General features: G+C 40.1%; 1 protein-coding gene across 3 annotated transcripts in view; it reads left to right on the forward strand.

Moving 5' to 3' along the window:
• adss2 (adenylosuccinate synthase 2) overlaps positions 1 to 21,699 on the forward strand; it is a 118,968-nt gene that overhangs the window by 65,294 nt on the left and 31,975 nt on the right. For 2 of the 3 annotated variants that reach the window (XM_069930868.1, XM_069930870.1), the window contains 5 exons: positions 2,460 to 2,562; positions 8,367 to 8,459; positions 10,365 to 10,427; positions 17,601 to 17,651; positions 18,454 to 18,520. In XM_069930868.1, the coding sequence (XP_069786969.1) occupies positions 2,460 to 2,562; positions 8,367 to 8,459; positions 10,365 to 10,427; positions 17,601 to 17,651; positions 18,454 to 18,520 (377 nt within the window). The remainder of the gene's footprint in view (positions 1 to 2,459; positions 2,563 to 8,366; positions 8,460 to 10,364; positions 10,428 to 17,600; positions 17,652 to 18,453; positions 18,521 to 21,699) is intronic. The other variant, XM_069930869.1, reaches the window with a different exon arrangement.

Here is a 21,699-nt window from a genome sequence, read left to right on the forward strand (position 1 = left end):
GTATGGGGTTTTGCACATTCTCCCTGTGAGTTTGCAAGTTTTCACTGTGTTGTCCTGTTTCATCCTACATCCCAAAGACACGCTGTTCGAAGATTAATTGGCAACTGCAATTCCCCCTGATGTGTAGGTGAGTTTGTGTAACTGGATGATTGATGTGGGTTAAAGGATCTGTTTCCATGCCTCATGTCATAAAAACACAGAAATGCTGAAGGAACTCGGTACGTTAAGCAGCGTCCATAGGAGGTAAAAGTTATGGAACCGATATTTTGGCCTGAGCCCTTCGACGAGGTATGAATCAAAAGCACTTGAGTTAAAAGGCTGGGGAGAAGGAAAGAATGGACAGGGGAGCAGTACAAACCAACAGACAAAAGGTGTTAATTTGATGTGGATGGGATGCAGAGAGGAAAGGTGAGAATAGACTGGAGGGAGGGTTGTTTACCTCCTATTGATGCTGCAAGACCTGCTGAGTTCCTCCCAACATTTCTGTGTTTTAACTACAATCACAGCGTCCGCAGACTTTTGTGTTTCACTCTGCACCTCGTGTCTTTGACTTGTGGAGCAAATTTGGGTTCTTATCACCATTTCCCAACTTTAGTACGGAGACTAGAGACTGCAAATGCTAAAATCTGTAGCAAAAAAACATACTGCACCATAAATTTGTTTTAGTGTGACTTTGCATATTCCTTCCAGCCCATATTTTCAATTCCAGAACCTCTGTTCTGATGCATAACACAGATGTGCCAGAGAAACTCAGCAGGTTGTGCAACACCCATGGAAAGCAGTCAGCCTTTTGGGTCTGAGCCTTTCAGATGTACCTGGGAACTGCACTAGACCTTAGCACCTGCAGATTAGTTGTTTGCCTCTGTAACTTTCTAGACCGAGGCCTGGGATATCTTCATTTTTCCTCATCTAATTTTCCCCTTTATCATGCTTGCTCGAGCATTGACTACTCCTGTCCCCAGGTGCATGTCTGTACTCGAATCATCTCTTGAATTTCCTTTCATCTTGTCCTACTCCAGCATCATTGGTGTGATGTTACAGCTAAACAAATCTTCCCTTGTTATTTCAGCATGGACTGTTCTTGCCCCAGCAACTGATCGACTCCTATCCATCCCCATAACTCCCACTTCCACCCATTTCTTCACCACTAACTAGTCATCTGTCTTGGGATGCAAGGTGATCATATGGACCTGAACTGGTTTAATAGGAATTGATCTGGATTTGTTTTTATTCTGTTGACTGTGCTTCCTGCTCATTGTTCTTCCCATTTAAATGAGATGAGACAATTAGATTGGTATGTTGGATTTGTACTGCTAAACTTCATCTGCATTCACAACTGTGTAGCGAAATACTGCTCCAGTTCCATCTTTAAGTTCTCTGGCAACTCAGTAGGCTGAGTGTCAAAATGGTGAAATGGAATACAGGAAGGAGATTGAAACTATAGTGGCCTGGTGCAAAGATAACAACCTCTTCTTGCCATCAGTAAATCAAAGGAGCAGATCTCAAGATTTCAGGAAGGAGGTGGGGGTGTAGAGCCCACTGCCCCATCCACATCAGCAGTGCCGAAGTGGAGACAGTAGCAAGCTTCAAGTTCTTGGGAGAGTTCATCACAAATCAGAGGAATTTCAGGGGTATTGCTGTTATTTCTGTCTTTACCATTTTTTTTGTGTCCTGCATCATTATACCATTTTTATTTAATCCTTTCTGCCTTTCCATCCATGACCATTCCCTTCTCGACTTTCAAAGGTAAAGATATAGCATAGCACAATAAGGTAGGTAATCGAGCTGCTGTGTTACAGCTGCATCAACCTTGTCTCTGTGTGTGCCCGCCCACCTGCGTGTCAAACCCTTTATCCCACTATGTCCACATTCACCACTCTACTTATCCCATTTACATACATTTGGCCTATAGCATTGGGGGTTCAATTGTTTCTCCAGATGTGTCTTAAAGGGAAGAATAGACCTTCGAAAACCATTCATCCAATAAATTGCTCTCTGAGTTAGTGTAGACTTTGATGGGTGGAAATCACTACTTTCTATGCTGTAATAAATTTGAAAGCCCAATGAAAGAGGGGAGTTTTAAAGCACATCAATGGAGGAAAGTTTTTTTTTGTTGGAGGAAGAAATTCAGAGGTAAATACTTTGGCAGCTTAAGACATGAACTAGTTGGAGTGATTTTTGAATTTGGTAGCATTGCAATAGCTTGAATCTCGAGATTGCACATGCCAGATATCTCCCATTTGTTTACTCTGTCTGGTAGTCCTGTTTGACAGCCATGTTGTCTGACGCAAGCTTTCTTGTGTGGAGAAAGAATCCCCTGCATGTCACATCTTTAAACTTTGCCAAATAGCGCAGACATCTTGTCCATGCAAACAAACTGCCAAGGTCTGTGTAAGCCAGAAAATGTTGGTAGAATATATAAATATTCATGTTTCAATAAAGGTTTTTATCACACACAGGGAGGAAACAATGCTGGTCACACTGTGGTGGTGGGTTCTATTGAATATGACTTCCATCTTTTACCCAGTGGAATCATCAATCCAAATGTCACTGCATTCATTGGTAAGTTTAAATCTTTTTTGTCTGCAATATGTGAGGCTAATGAACCAACCCTGAATTGCTCATCACTTTCTGTGTTTTGGGACTCTTTCTCAGGCATTGCTGAAGAGCTAAACTTTCATGCGCCATCAGAGGAAGATCTGAAGTTTTTTGTTGTGACCTGCAACAAAATGCCCTTGACTGAAAGGAATTTCTGGCCTCTGTTGGTTACATGTTCTGCCCACTCGTTTGCAGCTGTTGGCTCACTAGTTTGCAGACTAGCTTTTTGGCAAACAGTTGAGACTTTTTTGACCCTTAATTAATACCTTCTCTTTTGTCATCTATCTGAAGCTGTGTCCAGTCACAAAATGCTGGATATACTTAGTGGATCAGGCAATATTGCTACAATTTCATTTAAGTCATTTCCTTCTTCTCATTTATATTCTGTACCATGCAGGGACAATACAGTTTTTATATTGAATCAACTTGGGGATTATCAAATTGCTGTGGAGAAGATTTTGCATTTAACTTTTCATTCCAAGTTTTAAAATATTCTGTCAATGTATTTAAAGCCAACATGAAGGCCACAATTTGAGAACTAACTATATTAATTAGCAGAGCAGTAGAAAAGCTCAAGTTTGAGTAAAAGCGAAGCAGGTAGGGGGCATTTGGATTGATTTTGGAAGAGTGAGCCATACAAGTTAACAATTATGGATTTCCAGCTTATTACACTCTCCTTTGGGCAGAGATACATTTTTAAGGAAGAAAAACCAATAGGTTGCTTCCATTACAGGGACATGGCAAATCTAATTGAAAATTTCTGAGAGACATCATGGGCATGACAGCCAAATTAATCTACTGTGCTGTATCATACTATGAAGTCAGACAATTAGGTTTTTAACTGCAGACAACAGCAAGATGATAACATGTTTTCAAGCGGCTATATTCGATATTTAGTAATTATACAAATATTTCATTTAACCCTAATAAATAGGCTGTCATAGGAAATTCTTTATCCAGCACGCTTACAGCTGATGTGGCACATGGTTAATATATGTGTTCAATTACCCTTAATATATCATCTGACACTCTTTCCATCAATCCAAAAATTGGTGGTAAATCAGTCATGGTTATAATTATTAGTGGCTCTGCAGGGTTTTGAAGGACTATACAAAAGTATTTTTAAATAAGCTGCAAAGTTGCCATTGATATTTCATTCAGAATCCTAGTGTGTACTGGACTGCTCAACATTGCTTCCAATTGAAATCCATGTATAATAATGTTCTTTATCTATGTGGGCTGTATAAAAGATTTGTATTCCAAGCCTCATGAAGCTGATAGAGACTTTTGTTATTTGAATATTGAGTGACCTTCCGAAAATGCATCCCTTCCTATATTTAAAAAAAACTTGTTCCACAAATAGCTGTGGAGAAGACTTGCTACTTCGGTTATTACAGTAAATTCTTACTGGATAGTATGAAAGAAGAAGGTTGACAGTTCAAGCCATTATGCTGTTCGGCAATACAGCCTTGAATCCCAGTTGCTATTCTTTCTTATAGTATAATGTCAGCATTTTTAAATAGAATCGTAGAGAAACTGGCCCTGGGATGGCCATCTACACTAATCCCACTTGCATATCCAAATTTCCACTTCACCTTTCCTATCCAAATTCGTGTCCAAATAAATGCCCTTTTGAACATTGTAATTGTACCTGCCTCTACCACCACCTCAGGCAGCTAGTTTCATGTCATCATGCCCCTCAGTTCTCCTTTAAATCCTCGCTCCCCCACCATAAATACTGTATATGTAATTTCTAATTTTTATGGGGAGAGATTGGACAGATTGGGTCTTTATTCTTTGGAGCGTAGAAGGTTGAGAGGGGATTTGATAGAAGTATTTAAGATTATGAAAGGGATAGACAGAATGGATGTGGATAGACTATTTCCGTTAAGAGGAGGAAAGATTAAAACAAGAGGACATGAGTTAAGAATTAGGGGGCAGAGGTTTAGAGGTAACATGAGGGGGAACTTCTTTACTCAGAGAGTGGTAGCTGTGTGGAATCATCTTCCGGGAGAAATAGTGGCGGCGGAGTCAATTGTATTATTTAAGAAAAGGTTGGACAGGTCTATGGATGAGAAGAAGATGGAGGGTTATGGGCATTATGCAGGGAGGTGGGACTAGAAAGGGGTGTTTGGTTCGGTGCGGACTAGAAGGGCCTAATGGCCTGTTTCCGTGCTGTAATTGTTATGTTATGTTAAACTGCTCTAACTGAGGAAAAAGACTTTGCAATCTGTCTTTAATAATTTTATAAACCTCGACAAGGTCGTCCATTTGCCTCCTACGTTCTCAGTCTCATACAAAAAGTCATGGAAAAGTAAATAAGCAAATGTTTTGAAACAAGAAAGTCTGCAGACATGGTGGTTGTCGTTAATACAATTCAGCCCTTTTGTGTATTAACTAGAAGCAAACATTTAGTTTGTTTATTGCTGCTCTCATGGCCTAATTACAAAGGTGATACTTCAATAAATCGGCTTACTCCACTCCCAACCTAGCCAATTTCATTTGTGATGTTAGTTTTGTCCTCTTCTGGATCTTTGCCGGAATTGATAAAAGATGTTCTTAAAGAAAAGCCAATTAGTAACTAGAGTCGGGTAGTTGAATGCTGGTTTGCTTCAGTATTAATTCACTCATTTTCTTTCCTTTCATTTTAATTTTTCAAATACCTTCAGTGCCTGGGAGTTGCTGATGGTGCCAGTATTTACTGCTCATTTTTTCCCCCCGAAATTAAACTTTATTCAAAATAAAGATGTGTACAAAGTCAAATAGTGTATAGTTTATTTTTCCAAATTCTTACTGTTAGTCATATTTACAATTCATTACTGTACATAGTGGTATTAACTATTAATTTTACCACATCCCACCACTGCGACTAATATGGCCTCTTGGGTGTTACTGCCTCTTCTGTTGTTTCATGAGCTTCCTTGCCAGCCTCAGCTCCTTGATTCTTGGGAGTGAAAATTACCCTAGACTGTGGTCCTTCCTTACGAAGCATTGGTGGCTGCACCATGCCTCTGCTTTGCTTAGTATGTACTCCTGCAGTCTGGAATGTGCCAGTCGGCAACATTCCTTCACCGTTATCTCCGTGGTGTGCTGAAAGACCACCCTGTTTCTGGCAGACCAGAGAGTGGCTCTGTGTCCGTCCCCGGGAATCAGGAGTCCTCTGTTACATACTGCTATAATACCTTTGTCTTTGTCATCCCTCTGGTTGCAATTTTGTCCCATCACCTGCTTGTCATCCTTGCCACACACTATCCTTGATTTATTTCTATTCGCACTCTGGTTCCCGTCCCTCTGAAAAATTAGTTTAAATCTTCCTAAACAGCCAAATTAAACTGGCCTGGCAAGATATTGAACCCCTTGGGTTCAGGTGTAGTCCATCCTTTTTACATAGGTTGTACCTTCTCGAAAAGAGATCCCAGTGATCCAAGAATCTAAAGCCTTGCCCCTGCTCCACTTTGCCAGCCTGATCTCTCTATTTTTGCCCTCACTAGCACAAGGCACAGGCAGTAATCCTAATATTACCAGGCTGGAGGTCCTACTTTTCAGCTTCATTCCCAATTCCTTGTATTCTCCTTTTGAGGACATCCATTCTTATATTTCCTATATCATTGGTACCAACATGCACCAAGACATCTGGCTCTTCACCCTCTCTCCTCTGAATGATTTGGACCCGATCGGTTACATTCTGTACATGGGAGTCACACACCATCTGGATATTTTTATCAGGCCTGCAGAATCTCTTTTCCAACTTCCCCACTATAGAATTGCTGATCACAACTGCATGCTTCTTCACTTGCTGTGTCCCAATGCCAGACACACTGCCAGAGTCTTGGTACTCACATGATGAAGCACTCTGCTTCTGATGTGGACAGTCTTCTCAGGATCCATTCTACAGTATTTGTCGAGTCATGGTGGCCACTGCCTGATGGATTTGTGGACAAAGATGTTAAGAAAAAGCTGTTCTACGAAGGGTAGGTAATGTGGGAATGCCCAACTGACTGGGATGTTGCGGTGTTGTTCGCTGCTGCTTTGTCCTGGTTAATGTTGAGCCGATGGCAGATGGTGTGGCAGCACCCATCCAGAGAATCTCATCATATTACTGGGTTGTACCTTGTTGATGGTGAAAAGCCTTTGGGGTGAGTCACTGCTCTTGTAGTCGCTGTAGCTCATCCAGTTGTTTTTTTTTGTTTTTGGTTCAATGACTTCTCCCCCAAATATTGATGGTGGGGTCTTAGTGATGGTAATGCCGTTGAAGGTCAAGGCTTGGTGATTACACTTTCACTTGTTGGAGGTAGTTTTTCCTCATCTTCTTCTGTAACTTGAAGGCCAAGTTTATTGTCATCTGATTGCACAAGTTTTCTTTGGCTTGACTTCGCGGACGAAGATTTATGGAGGGGGTAAAAAGTCCACGTCAGCTGCAGGCTCGTTTGTGGCTGGCCAGTCCGATGCGGGACAGGCAGACACGATTGCAGCGGTTGCAAGGGAAAATTGGTTGGTTGGGGTTGGGTGTTGGGTTTTTCCTCCTTTGCCTTTTGTCAGTGAGGTGGGCTCTGCGGTCTTCTTCAAAGGATGTTGCTGCCCGCCGAACTGTGAGACGCCAAGATGCACGGTTTGAGGCGATATCAGCCCACTGGCGGTGGTCAATGTGGCAGGCACCAAGAGATTTCTTTAGGCAGTCCTTGTACCTCTTTGGTGCACCTCTGTCTCAGTGGCCAGTGGAGAGCTCTCCATATAACACGATCTTGGGAAGGCGATGGTCCTCCATTCTGGAGACGTGACCTACCCAGCGCAGTTGGATCTTCAGCAGCGTGGATTCGCTGCTGTCAGCCTCTGCCATCTCGAGTACTTCGATATTGGTGATGAAGTCGCTCCAATGAATGTTGAGGATGGAGCGGAGACAACGCTGGTGGAAGTGTTCTAGGAGCCGTAGGTGATGCCGGTAGAGGACCCATGATTCGGAGCCGAACAGGAGTGTGGGTATGACAGCGGCTCTGTATACGCTAATCTTTGTGAGGTTTTTCAGTTGGTTGTTTTTCCAGACTCTTTTGTGTAGTCTTCCAAAGGCGCTATTTGCCTTGGCAAGTCTGTTGTCTACAACAACAACGATATACATATATACATAAAGGAATGATGCATAAAACTATTACAAACACAATGTCAGAGAGAAAAAATGTTTCTTATGCAACAATATTATTCATAGGTAAATGAAAAAGAGAATAAGAGAAAAAAAACAATTAACTAATCCAAGCCTCAAACCATTCCTCAGTTGCATGGCAACATATATTTAAAAAAACTGCCAGTAAAAATAAAAATAAGTGCATAATCACAAGAATCTCAAAGAACCTGATTACGATTTCCAATAGAGGCTGAGAAAATATTTCAAAAAGAGAACCCCAAAGATTGGGAAAGTTTAAATTTGAGCCTCTTGTGGAACATCTTACTTTCTCCAAGGTTAAATATGACATCATATCATATAACTGTTGATTATGAGTGGGCAGGACAGTATCTTTCCATCTGATCAAAATATCTCTTCTTGGAATGAAGACAATTTCACTACCTTCTATTCAGCCATCCCAAACAAGGTCACCAATGGGTAAAGTATGAAAACCCTCTTTCCAACACTTGGCAAAGGGTCAAACAAGACCAAAACATTCTTGCATCTGTCACAGAAAGAGCTAATATTAGGATAAATGTGAGCCAATTTTCTATCTATTTATTTATTTATTTATATATATTTTTAATTTACTTTAATTCTTCAACTCTACAAGCATGGGATGATTCTGTGCTGTCTTCAACAACGAGAGGGGAAGGGAAGCATTTTCCTGCCGCTTTGACGAGGCAACCAGCTCCAACCAAACTCCGTGAGCCAATTTAACTTTAGACATATACTCTATGCACAACTTTGAATTGTAACAGTGAATGACAGGCACAAAGAGAAGATGTATTAACCAACTTAAAAATAGAGTTCCAAGAATCATCAGAAATAGAGCTCCCATAAAAGGCTGACATGATAAACGCTAGTAGCCTTGCCCACTTCAGTCTTTTCAGGAACTGCTGTTGTGCCTTGACAAGTGACGAGATGTGTGTCGATAATCGATCACTAGTTAAATGGACTCCAAGGGACTTGGTGCTCTCCACTTTCTCCACTACAGAGTTGTTGATGTACAGTGGAGGGTGGTCATTCCGGGTCCACTATCATCTCCTTCATCTTATCCACATTGAGACTCAGGTTGTTGCTCACACATAATGAGATTTTCCACCTTTTCTCTGTAGTGCAACTCATCATTGTGCTTTTGAGGCCAACTACTGTTGTGTCATCTACAAACTCTTTGACACTGTTGGAGCTTGATTTGTTCTGTTGTTACGAGCCCAAAGGACCCCAAAACCCAGCAGCAATAGATATTCATCAAGACAAGTAGTTACTTAAACAAAAGTTGTTTTAAATTATCTTTAAACATTAACTTATCTCTATTAAACTAACTAACCCAAATTAACCCCCTTCTAATTCTAAGCGCATGTGTATGATATGTGTGTAAATTTAAAACAAGTTCTTTGGCTCACAGCGCAATTCTTCCAAGTTCACTGGTTGCAGGCAATTCTTATACTATGCACAGAATTTAACGTATAAAGTTCACCAGGTTTTGGTGCTCGAAAGGTAAATATTTACTGCTCAGGAAGGTTCTTTGGAGGTTTGCAGAGAGAAATTTGTTCCAGGATTTCCACCACTGAGTCACCTCAATGTCTTGCTGACGAAACTTGCCCCATCAGGGTTCTCCAGATGATAACCTCTTTCTTTCAGGCTATCACAGAGTTCTTTTCTGTTTCCTTATTCCAAGAGAAACGTCAGACAGACAGCCCTTCCAGCCATCCACCGGTCTGGAGCTTTCTGTTTCAATTCCAACAAACTTCCTGCTTGCTTCAGCTGTGACTGTTCAGTTTCTCTTTCTCTCTTCATTTTCCAACTGCTAGAAAGCCCATGTGATTCCCTCACTTGCCACAAAACCCCCACCTTCTCCAGCAAACAATAGGAGTTAGTCTTTTGCTCCCATCTGTTGTCTTAGGTAAACAAAACTTCTCATTGACCTTTGAGTGAGCATTTTGCAGAAAGGTCAGAAGCCTTGTAAAAATGTTCAACCAGATGACCTGTCTCCAGTCGATTCATTTGATGACATCATTTCAATTAGCACCTAGTTGTGGAATGTGCATAGCTTTCTCCATAGTTTCTGTAAAGTTCACTGAATATGAATTCTTCAGTATTTCAAATAAGATCTGTTTTAAAATGTATGTATGTATGTATGTAACCTACTCTAATTTTACCAAATTCTCCCAATATTTATCTACGTTACAATGTCACATATCAATCCATGCCTAAATCACGAATAGATATTGCCTTATGCAGGCATGTGGTGCTTCATTTGGTTGAGAAGCTATAAATGGAAATGAACTCTATAGTCATCAGTGAAACAAGTTCAGTTTAATATCACTGACTGTACCTATGCAGTCAAACAAAATAGTGTTTCTTCAGACCATACTGCACACATATACATATCACCAGTTCTGACCTAATGATGGAAGGAAGATCATTAATGAAAAAGTTGATGTTGGTTGGGCATTGGACACTTTCCTGAGAAACTTCCTCAATGATGTCTTGGGGCTCACTCAGGTGGTTGACCTTATAACAATTATAACCTTTTGATGGATAATAATTATGCAATTTTGGTTTTTTTAGTCCATTTTTTAACTGACTATCTGTTAATGCTTTTTAGGTAACGGAGTAGTTGTTCATCTACCAGGTCTCTTTGAAGAAGCTGAAAAAAATGCAAAGAAAGGTATAATGGATTTTGGAATTTGTAATTGGAGTTATGTTGGTATTGTTCATAAAAAAGCATCAACAGCCTTGTTACTGAGTGGCAAATTTAAATATACCAGCAAACATCTTTTTTGACATATTTCCTGCCTATGAAAGATATGAGATAGGAGTAGATCACTGAACCCTTCATGGTTGTTGCACCATTCAATAAGATAAAGGCCAATTATTCTTGGCCCCAAGACATTTTCGCCCATACCTCCTCCTTCACTACTCTGCTAGCCTCCCCATCCAACATATCATCCTCCGCCAATACTGCCACCTACTATGTGATCCCACCATCAGACACACCTTCTCTCATCCCCTCTTTGTCTTCAGCAAGGACTACTCCCTCTGTAATTCCTTCGTCCACACCTCCCTTTCCACCAATCATCCCCTTGGCACCTACCCTGACTTCAGGAAGTGCTACAATTGCGCTACACGACCTCTCTCACCACCATTCAGGGCCACAAACTCCTTCCAAGTGAAGCATCATTTCAGTTGTGAATCTGCAGGGGTCATCTTCTGCATCTGGTACTTCCATTATAGTCTCCTCCACATTGGAGAGACTGAACGCATTTTCAGCACCTTGGCTCTGCCTGCCATAAAAAGGAAAGATCTCCCAGTGTCCACCCATTTCATTCCCTACGTCCATTCCCTTGTACTGCCAGACTGAGTCCATCCATAAATTGGAGGAACAACACCTCGTATTCTATCTGGGAACCATCCAACTGGATGACATTGGCAATAACTTCTCTGGTTTCTGTTAGCCACCCCCTTCTTTCCCCTTACCCTATTCCTATTTCTCGCTTCCTTTAGCTTTGACTCTCTCTCTCCCTCTGTCTCTTTTCTTCCAGTTCTGTATTCATAGAAGTACCCCTCTTCTCCCGATCAATTTTTTTAACCATATAACCATTTACGGAGCGGAAACAGGTCATGTCGGCCTTTCGAGTCCGCACCAGTTCACTAGAACAACTCTACTAGCTCAAACCTCCCGCTCTTCGCCAATAACCCTCCAACCCCCTCACCTCTATGTACACATCCAACCTTCTCTAAAATGACAGAAGGGACCCTGCTGCAACTATCTCATTTGGAAGATCATTCCATTCTGCCACCACTCGCTGAGTGGAAAAAGCCACCTCTAATATTTTTCTTAAAGTTTTGCCCCCTTACCCATAACTCATGGCCTCTTGTTCCAATCTTCCCTGCCCTCAGGGGAAAGAGTTTGTTTATGTCTAGTTTGTCTATTCCTTTCATAATTTTAAATACCTCTATCAAGTCCCCTCTCATGCATCTACATTCCATTTCTAACTTTTTCTTTCCTGAACAGCTATCCATGTCTAATCACCTTTTGCCTGTTAGTCTGTGTTCTTCCCCCTCCCCTTCTTCCCTTCCCAGCCTTTTTTCAAGCACCTACATGCTTTTTTGCTCATACCTTGACAAAGGGCTCAGGCCCAAAACATCGGTTATATATCTTTACCTCCTAAAGACGCTGTGAGATTGGCTTAGTTCCTACAATCACAGCATCTGCAGACTTTTGTGTTTCACTCCAATCTTGACTCCCAACTTTCTTGTTCCCCACACCCCTAACCCTCTCAAAGTATAAGTGGATATTAGATTTCTCCCTGAATGTATTCAACTCTTCTACCTCCACAGCTCTCCAGGGTAGAGAATTCTGGAAATTGATGATAATCTGAGAGAAGAAATTACTCCACATGCTCAAACTATTTCCCTGCTTTCAGATCCCCTGACTGGTGGAAGTATCCTCTCAAATTCAACCTTGTTAATTTCCCTTGTTTCAATTAAATGGTCATCTCTTGTTCTTGTATACTTTAGAGAATATAGGCACAACCTGTCAATCCTTTCAGTCCAGGAATCAACTTGGTGAGCTGCCTCTGTACTGCTTCCAGTGTCAGCATTCCTCCCTTGACTATGCCTTGACAGGATGCTTCAAGCTTCCCTTCTTTTATACTCTGTACTTGTTGCAGTGAAGAACAGAGTTCCATTAGCTTTCCAAATTGTTCCCTGTGTTCACATTTTATATTTCATCCATTGGGATTGCCTGATCCTTTTGTGTTGATATTTTGTCACATCGCTGCTTTTCAGAAATAATTTGCTTTTTGCAGGTGAACTCTATCCTTATTTGACTGAGAGATCATAGAGCAATGAGATATCTTACTGAAGCATGTGAGACTGAGGGGGATGGAGAGGATGGAAAACCTCTTGTTTTCCCATGTCATCCTCCATCGGCTAACTCCTACCCACTCACTTTATCTAGCATGTACCTTTGTGGGTTCTTTGTGTCCTTCTCGCTAACGACCTCTTCTTCACATCATCATCAAATTAGCCTCTTCATCCAAGTTATGTTTGCTCTAATAAGATGCAACTTCCACTATTCCTGCAGGATGCCTAACTTTTGAAAGTAATTATTTCCTTTCTTCCCTCTCCAACTGAAGGCATCTATTAATGGGAATCTTTCATCCCCTGAAATGTGCTCGATGTTTATCATTCTTAAATTATTTTCCTAATAGTCTTTAAAACATTTTTATATTATTTACCTGAGTTAATGCCTTATCTGTCAGTCACATTCCATTTTTCATGATTTCCACATTCTAAAAGGTTTTTAATCTTCTTCACCTTGTGCTTTGTAGAATTGTAATGTCTTTTGCTGATAGAAACAGGATTTGTTTCAGATTGCCTTAAGATGGCTTGTCTGGATTTTTGTGATCAAATTTCAAAACACAAGTAATGGGTGGGTATATGAGTGAAAATTCCATTAATAGCTCGTTGAAGGCATCTAACCTTGAGTGGACTTGTGGTTTTAATCTTTGTAAACTGCAAGGAATGATCACATTGTATTTCAGTTTCCAGACCTACTGCAGAGGCCTGGAGTAAGGATGTAGAGATTGTGTTAGTCATGAAATCATGATTGGGCATAATCCCAAATTTTAAAAAAAGTACTTTTCATCTTTTCAGATTCCCTATCTCAAGTGAAGGATCTTGCTCATATCCACCCTCTCACTGTAAAATCAACATGTCACACAGCATAGAACATGCCTTTTGGCTCAACATTGCCAAGCTGACCAAGTTAGCATTCAGGGCTAATCCCATTTGCCTGCATATTGTCCACATCCCTCTTAAGTCCTTCCTGATGTCTCTTGAATGTTATCGTGCTTGCCTCCACTGTTTCCTCTGGCAGTGTATTCTAGATGCAGTTAGAAACAAAATTGTCTTTCAAGTATTTCCTAAATGTTACCTATCTCTCTGTAAACCTATGCCCTCGCGTTTTAGCCTCATCTAGCTTGGGAAAAAGACTTTTTATCCACGTTTTTTAAAAAATATTTTATTTAAAAATTTAAAACCACAATTACATTTCAATTAATAATAGATTTTATATATATACACACACATGTGGTATATAAACCTAATCCATCCCTCCCTCCCTTCCCACTACCCCCTCCCTCCCAACTACCCCCTAAAAGAAAGAAGAAAAGGAGATTATCAAAATAGAAATATAAATTCAAATCAACCGCTGTGAAACTGAGAACCACCACCAGGATGAGTTATTGAGAGCTTAAATTTTCAAACTAACATGTAAATGGGCTCCATTTAAAAAAAAATGTAATATCACGTAAATTATAGGTTATTTTTTCAAGAGGAATATAAGATCTCATTTCGATATGTCATATTTGTATTCCCAAATCCATATCTGATTTCCAAGTAATAGCTACACATTTCCTTGAAACAGCTAAAGCTAATCGTAAATCAATTTGATATTTAGTTAATTTTAATTTTAAACTGAACATTTTAATATCCCTCAACAAAAGTAACATTGGTCCAACGGAAACTCCTGGTGCTCTGCTTATGTTTTCATCACATGCACTATCTTGTGCAGCTCTTTAGCTTGTGCTCATGTGGTCTCTGCTGCCCTACACATATTCACAGCCTTTTCCAGAGTCAAATCTTTTTCACGCTACAGTCTTTCTTTGAGTACCTTATCTGGGATTCTGCAAACTATTCTATCTTTGAATTAATTTTTCAAATCTCCAAATTCACCGGATTTAGTGCATGAAGCATGGCTAAGTATTGGTCGAAACTCATGCCTTGTTTTTGGTCACAGGATAAAAATTTGAATCCCTCTTTCTTTTCTTTTTCAATCTTTTTATTAAGTTTCAGGTTAATAAACATAATAATAATATAAAGAGATCAGGATTGCATTAAGAGAATACCGAGACATCGAGTAACATGTAAATGGAACCTCCAAACCTCTTTAAAGCCAAACATGAAAAGAATCAAATTTTATTACAAAAATATCCCCAAACTAAAAAACAAAACAAGAGAAAACAAAAGTTGGGCTACCATATTTCACCGGTTAAACAATTGTTTTGACATTAATTCCACTCCTTTACACTCAAATGAAAGTTAAGAGGATTTGGAAACGATCGACTTACATTATATGAAAATGTTGAATAAATGGTCTCCATGTTTCTTCATATTTAACTGGAAGGGTCAAAAGTACCACTTCTGATTTTTTTCTAAAAAGCATGCTATAGTTTGGGAAAACCTTTGAAGTGTAGTAGATGGTTTAGGATCTTTCTATTTCAGTAAAATAGATCTGGCTTTTAAAGTTGCAAATACGATGATGACAAGCTGAAACAGATAAGTGGCCAGAGTCCAAAACTGGTAGTCCAAAAAGTGCAGTAATAGGATGAGATTGTAGTCCAATAAGCAAAACTGCTGAAATAATATCAAAAACTTCTTTCTGTAGCGAGTCGCTACAGCAGAGAGTGGAAGAACGACCTACACTCGATGCGTTTATAGACAAGACTGGTTCATTACACTCTCTGGCCCTGATCATATAGGCCCAGTTTCCCACTGCTGGGCCCGGTTTCCCCGCTGTTGTCGGTGGAAATGATGTCAGCAGCATTCTGGTCACTGATTGGTCGATGTTCCCGCCGTGCCGGTGGTCATCTGAGGAGAAAGGCCATTAGCCTGTACGGGCCTTGAGTGATCGCTGCATTCGACCACCATTTTGTGTGACGGGCTGCCTCCTAGGTAGCAGGCTGCTACATGCCCCTCCTTCCCCCAGAACCGATGATCCGAATATTGCTAAGTAAATGTTGAATCACTGAAGCGTTTCTAATTATTGGCTAGATTGCCAGTAAACTGCATTGGTGTGGAAGGAAGTATCCATTCTTAGGAACTATTGTCTTCTTTTACTCACTCAGATACTTCTGACACCATGTAATGCTTGTTCTTTCTGGAAGAACGACTTTATGTAGGTTTAACATAGTGGTTATCAACCTTTCTCTTTCCACTCAGATACCACTTTAAGTGTTCCCTATGCCATAGGTGTTCTGTGATATGTAAGGGATTACTTAAGGTTGTATGTGGATGGCAAGAAAAAGTTTTAAAACCACTGTTTTAATCATACCTAATTGACTCATTATGTGCACCGTTTCATAATACCAAAGGAAATGGTCCAATGACAATTTTTCTCAAGCAAAATATTTCCCTTCCCACTCACATACCACCTTAAACAATCCCTTATTAATCCCTTTGTACTAATCACCGATGGCATAGGGAATGGAAAGAAAAAGGTTGAGAAGCACTGGTTTAATACTTAACCGACTTTATTTTCCTTGAGCTGCTTCAGCCAATTGCCAGTGACAATGCCTGCAACTCGTGTCATATCACTTCCAGTTTCCATCCAACTGCATATTGCATGCTGGAAATTGTAGTTCTTATTTACATACACATTAACATAGTACCCAACTGTTCAAGATTGTAATTTAGAACAGTCATTCTCAACTTTTTTTTGGCTATGCCCCCCACCACCCCCCTTCCTGGACTCTACTGGATTGTGGTCCCATTTTGGCTTCTTCTGTACTTCTCTCCTACGACTACATAAAAAAAACAAAAAGTATTTATGTTACGTTAGGTGAAAGAAAACTAAGGCTTTTACTTAAATGTACTGTGGCTCCCAGGGGGACTGATTTGGATATCCTTCCTCACTGTCCATTGCACAACCAATTATGGCAACATTAACTCATCAAGTAAACTGCTTTGCCATCCAAACCATTAATATAGATTACAAACAAGTGGGACCCTGCAGCACATATACTGGCAACTACAATTCTCTTCATTTTCAAGGCATAATGCCAAGATTACTGTCCATGTAAGACCAATGAATCAGTTTGGTAATCATGGTTATGGACCTAACCAGTTTCATTCTCACCTGAGCTACAATGTGATTTGGTCGCATTTTTTGCCTTATCTCTCTACATTTCAGATATTTATATTTATTTCATTTCAAAATTGGATGCTATTCAAGTTCATGTCAGCTTTTAATAAATCCCATCAATACCCTTCCCTTACATATTTCTCTATAACCTGTTCTCTCCTTTGTGCCCATTAGCTCTCCCAGTTCTCTTACTACCTACCTACATTTGGGATAACTTATAATAGTCAGTTAACCCACCAGTTCATCTTGTGGGATGTGATGTTAGGTTTGAATCCAGGTTTCAGGATCATTGCACTGCACTGTCATGCTGTACCATTTGTGGTTTTGAATTTATCAGGTCTTTGCTCCTTTGGTTGTTTGGATCCACATGATCTCTTGTTCTTGTAGTAAATCTATTTTCTACAGTAGCCATTGTTTATTGGCTATGGCCCCCTTCCTGTGAAGTAGCTGTTTCTTCTGCATTTCTCTCCTACTGACGACATTAAAAAAAAAATTATGATTTCAGTCTGTGGCCGCCCCCCCCCAACTGAATGTACTGTGGCTCCCGGGGAGCCGTGCAGCCCCCACTGAGAATGGCTGCTTTACAGTGCTTCTAAGGTGTGATTTCCAGAAATGAATGCCATACTTCTAACGGAGCCCTAACAATATTTTATATTCTCTAATTTCCATGTTTTTGTACTCCTCATGTACTAGTAATGTTCAGGATCTCCCAAAAGCTTTTTTTTAAATTAAATAGCCATCTCAACCTCTACCAACACCCCTCAGGGAAGAGCAAAGACACTCTACATTCTGACCAATATTTCCACTACACCCAAAATCAGCTTGGTGTTCATGGATATTAGCAATCAACACAAGTATTTACTCTTTGTGCTGTATTTGGAAAGTAGTATCTCTTTATTATTTGTTATTCAGGTCTTGAAGATTGGGAAAACAGATTGATCATTTCTGACAGAGCTCATATTGGTAAGATGAATCATTATTATATTGTACTTTAGCTTCAGAGTTAATGAAAAAATCTTATTTTTATTTTTATCTTTAAAGGTCTGTAAGTTATTGCTTGCGTACATTGATCCTATTTTGGTTCAGCTATTTACTTTTCCAACTATACTGGTAAATTTTTCTTTTTGTTTTTCCTCAACGTAAATGTGAAACCAGTGTGTTGGGCTGAAGTGTTGTATCAATTCCTTCTGTGCATGAAAATAATTTTAGCCTTAATCCCAAATGGGCCAGAACAAACAAATTGAAATAGACTCACTGAGAAATTATTGTTACTGTACTTTATATTAGAATTAGAATGTGAATGTAATTTTTATCGGTTGCTGTTGCAGGGTTTTTAATCTTGTAACTAAATATCATGTTTCAGTTCATTCCTCCTACCCTTTGTTTTTAGTTGTTGTGAATCTGATATTAATCAGGCTAAAAAATCTGTTGGGGAAGTTGATACATGGTTAAAAATGCCAAAGACATCTTACTTTATTGATGAGCATGTGCCATAGCAAAATGACAGTTATGAACATCAGTGGACAGTTAATGTCTTCCATGGTCTTGCATGCAACACGGGTGTGTCTAGTGGCAGTGTGCCAATTTCCAAAACTTTTGAGAAAGTGGACTTTTTTCCCCCTCCCATATGTCGAGCATGATACAGTGGTTATTTTGATTCTGGTTTGTCAGGCTGCTGACGGTTATCACATTAAGACTTCAAATAAATAATGAGCTTCTTCAATTTACTAAATTATTATCAATGATTTAATCCCTTTGTTCTCAGTATTTGATTTCCACCAAGCTGCGGATGGTGTTCAAGAACAACAGAGGCAACAACAGGCTGGAAAAAAGTAAGGCCTCTTTTATTTTTTTCCATGTACATTTTCTACAAGAGTTTCTTGAATGGAATTTAATAATTTGTGGGGAATTTTGTGAACTCAATTTGGTGTTCAGAATGTTTCAGCACTGAAAGATACAGTTCATCTTGGAATGGGCAGATTCTGAAGAATACCATGGTGTTAGGACCAGTTCAGAACATAGATCAGCACAGTGCAGGACCTTTGGCCAACAGTGTTGTGCTGACCTAATAGTCCACTCTAACAACTGTCTGGAATTTCCCTACTGCATAACCCTCCATTGTTTTCAATTCCCTGTCCCTATCTAATAGTCCTTATACTATATCTAATAGTTTTGTAGTATGTATTGTTACGGGCCCAGAGGACCCCAAAACAAACCAGCAATAGAAAGTCACCAAGACAAATGGTTAAACAAAAATTACTTTTAATTTTCTTTAAAACCTAAAAGCAAGATCAAACTTTAACTTATTACTATTAATGTAACCTAATTTAACGCCCTTCTCATTCTAAGCATACATGTATGTAATGTGTGTATAAGTTGAGAAAATTTCTTTAATTCACAGTCCAATCGCACTTCTTACTCCTCCAAGTTCACTGGTATCAGGCAATTCTTAGACTGTGTACAGAATTTAATATTTATGAATCTTCACCAAGCTTTGGTGATTGAAAGGCAAATGGTTACCGCTCAGGAAGGTTCTTGTCAGTTTTCAGTGAGAGATTCGTTGCTCGTTGGACAAACTGGTTCCTTCCAATCAGTCACTTCAGTGTCTTGCCGAAGAAACTTGCCCCATCAGGGTTTTCCAGATGATAACCTCTTTCTTTCAGGTCAGCACAGAGTTCCTTTTCGTTTCCCTTATTTCAAGTGAAACATTATACAGCCAGTCATTTCCTCTTGTATAGACCACAAGAGCTTTGAACAGGCTGAACTAAGAACTCGCAATCTGTCTTCAAAATGGGATTTTTCCACAAGCTTGTCATGTTCCAGTCCCAGCTGCTACTGTAGAACTGAATTCTCTCTCTCTCTCTCTCTCTCTCTGTCTCAGAGAAAACCACATGACCTTCTTTGAACAGCAAACTGCATTCAGACAGACTGTGGCACAAGACCCAATCTTCTGAGTCCATTCATCTGTTGCTTTCCAAAACAATAATCCATTACACCAATAATCCATGTCCAATTAACACCTACTTGTGAAGTCTCTATAGGCATTCTTCAAAGTTTTTGCAAAGGCACTCGGAGGGGACTTGAGCAGAGCTCTGGCATCTTAAATGAGATCTGTTTGGAAGTGTTTGTGGCCTACACTTTAAAAAAAAAACCTCACAATTTAAATATAACATAAATCTGTCACAATATCAATTAATTTAGTAACTTTGTATATGATATACCAAGAATTTCTTCCACCCCCGGTTGATGATTTTGTGTTGTAAAATGAAGCTTAAACTATGTTGAACATTAGTTAATACAAAATCCTTGTTAAATCCAGAGAGAGTTACAGGGAAAAAAAAATTATTTCTCAATTTTTACAAAACATTGCGGAAGATTCAGAAAATGTTTTAAATTTAATATATGTTTGTCATTTGCAAAGGAAATATGATTACTGTATTAGATTTGCTTAGTGATTCCCAAAGTGGGCACTGCCACCCCCTGTGGGCAGTGGAAAGATCCAAGGGGGCGCAGAGGTAAAGGGGGGTGTTCTGATCCTTCAGTCTTGTTATTATTCAGCCTGCTGCAAAGTTAAATGAAGAAGCTCAGCGCCGCCACCCCCCTTCCCGCTCAGCGCCGCCACTAACCCCACTCCCCTCCCCGGTTCAGCGCTGCCACTGAATACACACCACCACTCCACTCAACACTGCCACTGAACTCCCCACCTCACTTAGCTCCACTAACCCCCCCACCCACCCCGCTTGGCATTGCCACTAATCCCCCCCTCCCCGGTTTAGCACTGCCATTGCATCCACACACACCCCCCCACTCTCCTCAACGCTGCCTTTAAACCCCCCCCACTTCGCTTAGCGCCACCACGACACCCCGCATCCCACTCAGTTCCTCCACTAATCCCCCCACCCCGCTCAGCACCGTCACTACCCCACCTCCCCCTAGCGCCATTGTATGGGGAGGGGAACACTTTGGATGTGACCTGGAGGTCAAGAGGCTGGCACCCCGAAAGATGTTTGGGAACCACTGGGTAAGCTGAACCACAGTGCCACTGGACACAATTGCAAGATCAGGGAACAATTAGTGCGAGTCCCATTTACAGCCATTTTATTTCTGTTTCTCCTTTTTGAATAACCCCAATAGGGAATAATATAATTTGATAAATTTCCTCATTTACTTTTCACACCGTATTAATATGAAGTTATTCATTAGATGTATTACATTTAAATTGTTTGCATTTTCTTGATAGTACTTTAATATATCAGAGGAAAAAACTAAGTATTTAGCTTTTATATCTTATCCTTCATTGCATCAGGTGCAGTGACATAAATTCCTTTACTCCTATCCCTGTAATCCAGTAATAAAAGGCTTTAATCCAGAAAAAAGCCAGATTCAATTCTGCTGCTTTGTTCCTTAAAAGAGCTTCTCTTCATTACCATATGTCATCCACAGCCTTGTGTGCCCATAGAAAATTCAAATTACCCCATCAACTGGTTTCCCCTTGTCTTTCCTGTTGCATGTTTAAATATTAAATATTTCATACATTTTTTTCTTTCATAAAATATGTGGATTCATTCTAATATTATAATGATTTCCAAGAGTCTAGTCATAATTGCCGATAATAGTTCTACCTTTTGTGCTCAGGATGCTCATGCTAAAAGGGGTCTTTATAGTATTGCGTCATCAAGAAAGTGGAAACTTCGGTGCCAGGAACCTGGTGTGAACCTCTGTCCATTGCTGATGTTCTAGTAGCAATGAAGCACTCACAGCTTGGTGCGAAGAAGCTGCTTGCAAAGCTGGCACTGAACAGGCCAGGCAAGCGAGATGGAGGGGCGCAGGGATGTACTCTGATCAGCATGGTGTATGCAGGTCATTGCTGGCACTGGCAACACCTGCTTCCCGTGTTGATGCACTGCTCAGTTGAGCTTGTTACCTGAGAGAAATCTATAAACTTGGTCTAGTTGTGTGGCCAAGCAAGAAGGAGAGATAGCAGCTACCGTCGCGTTTATTTGCATTTAAT

This window comes from Narcine bancroftii, chromosome 4, assembly GCF_036971445.1.
Source record: "Narcine bancroftii isolate sNarBan1 chromosome 4, sNarBan1.hap1, whole genome shotgun sequence".
Taxonomy (NCBI): Eukaryota; Metazoa; Chordata; class Chondrichthyes; order Torpediniformes; family Narcinidae; genus Narcine; species Narcine bancroftii.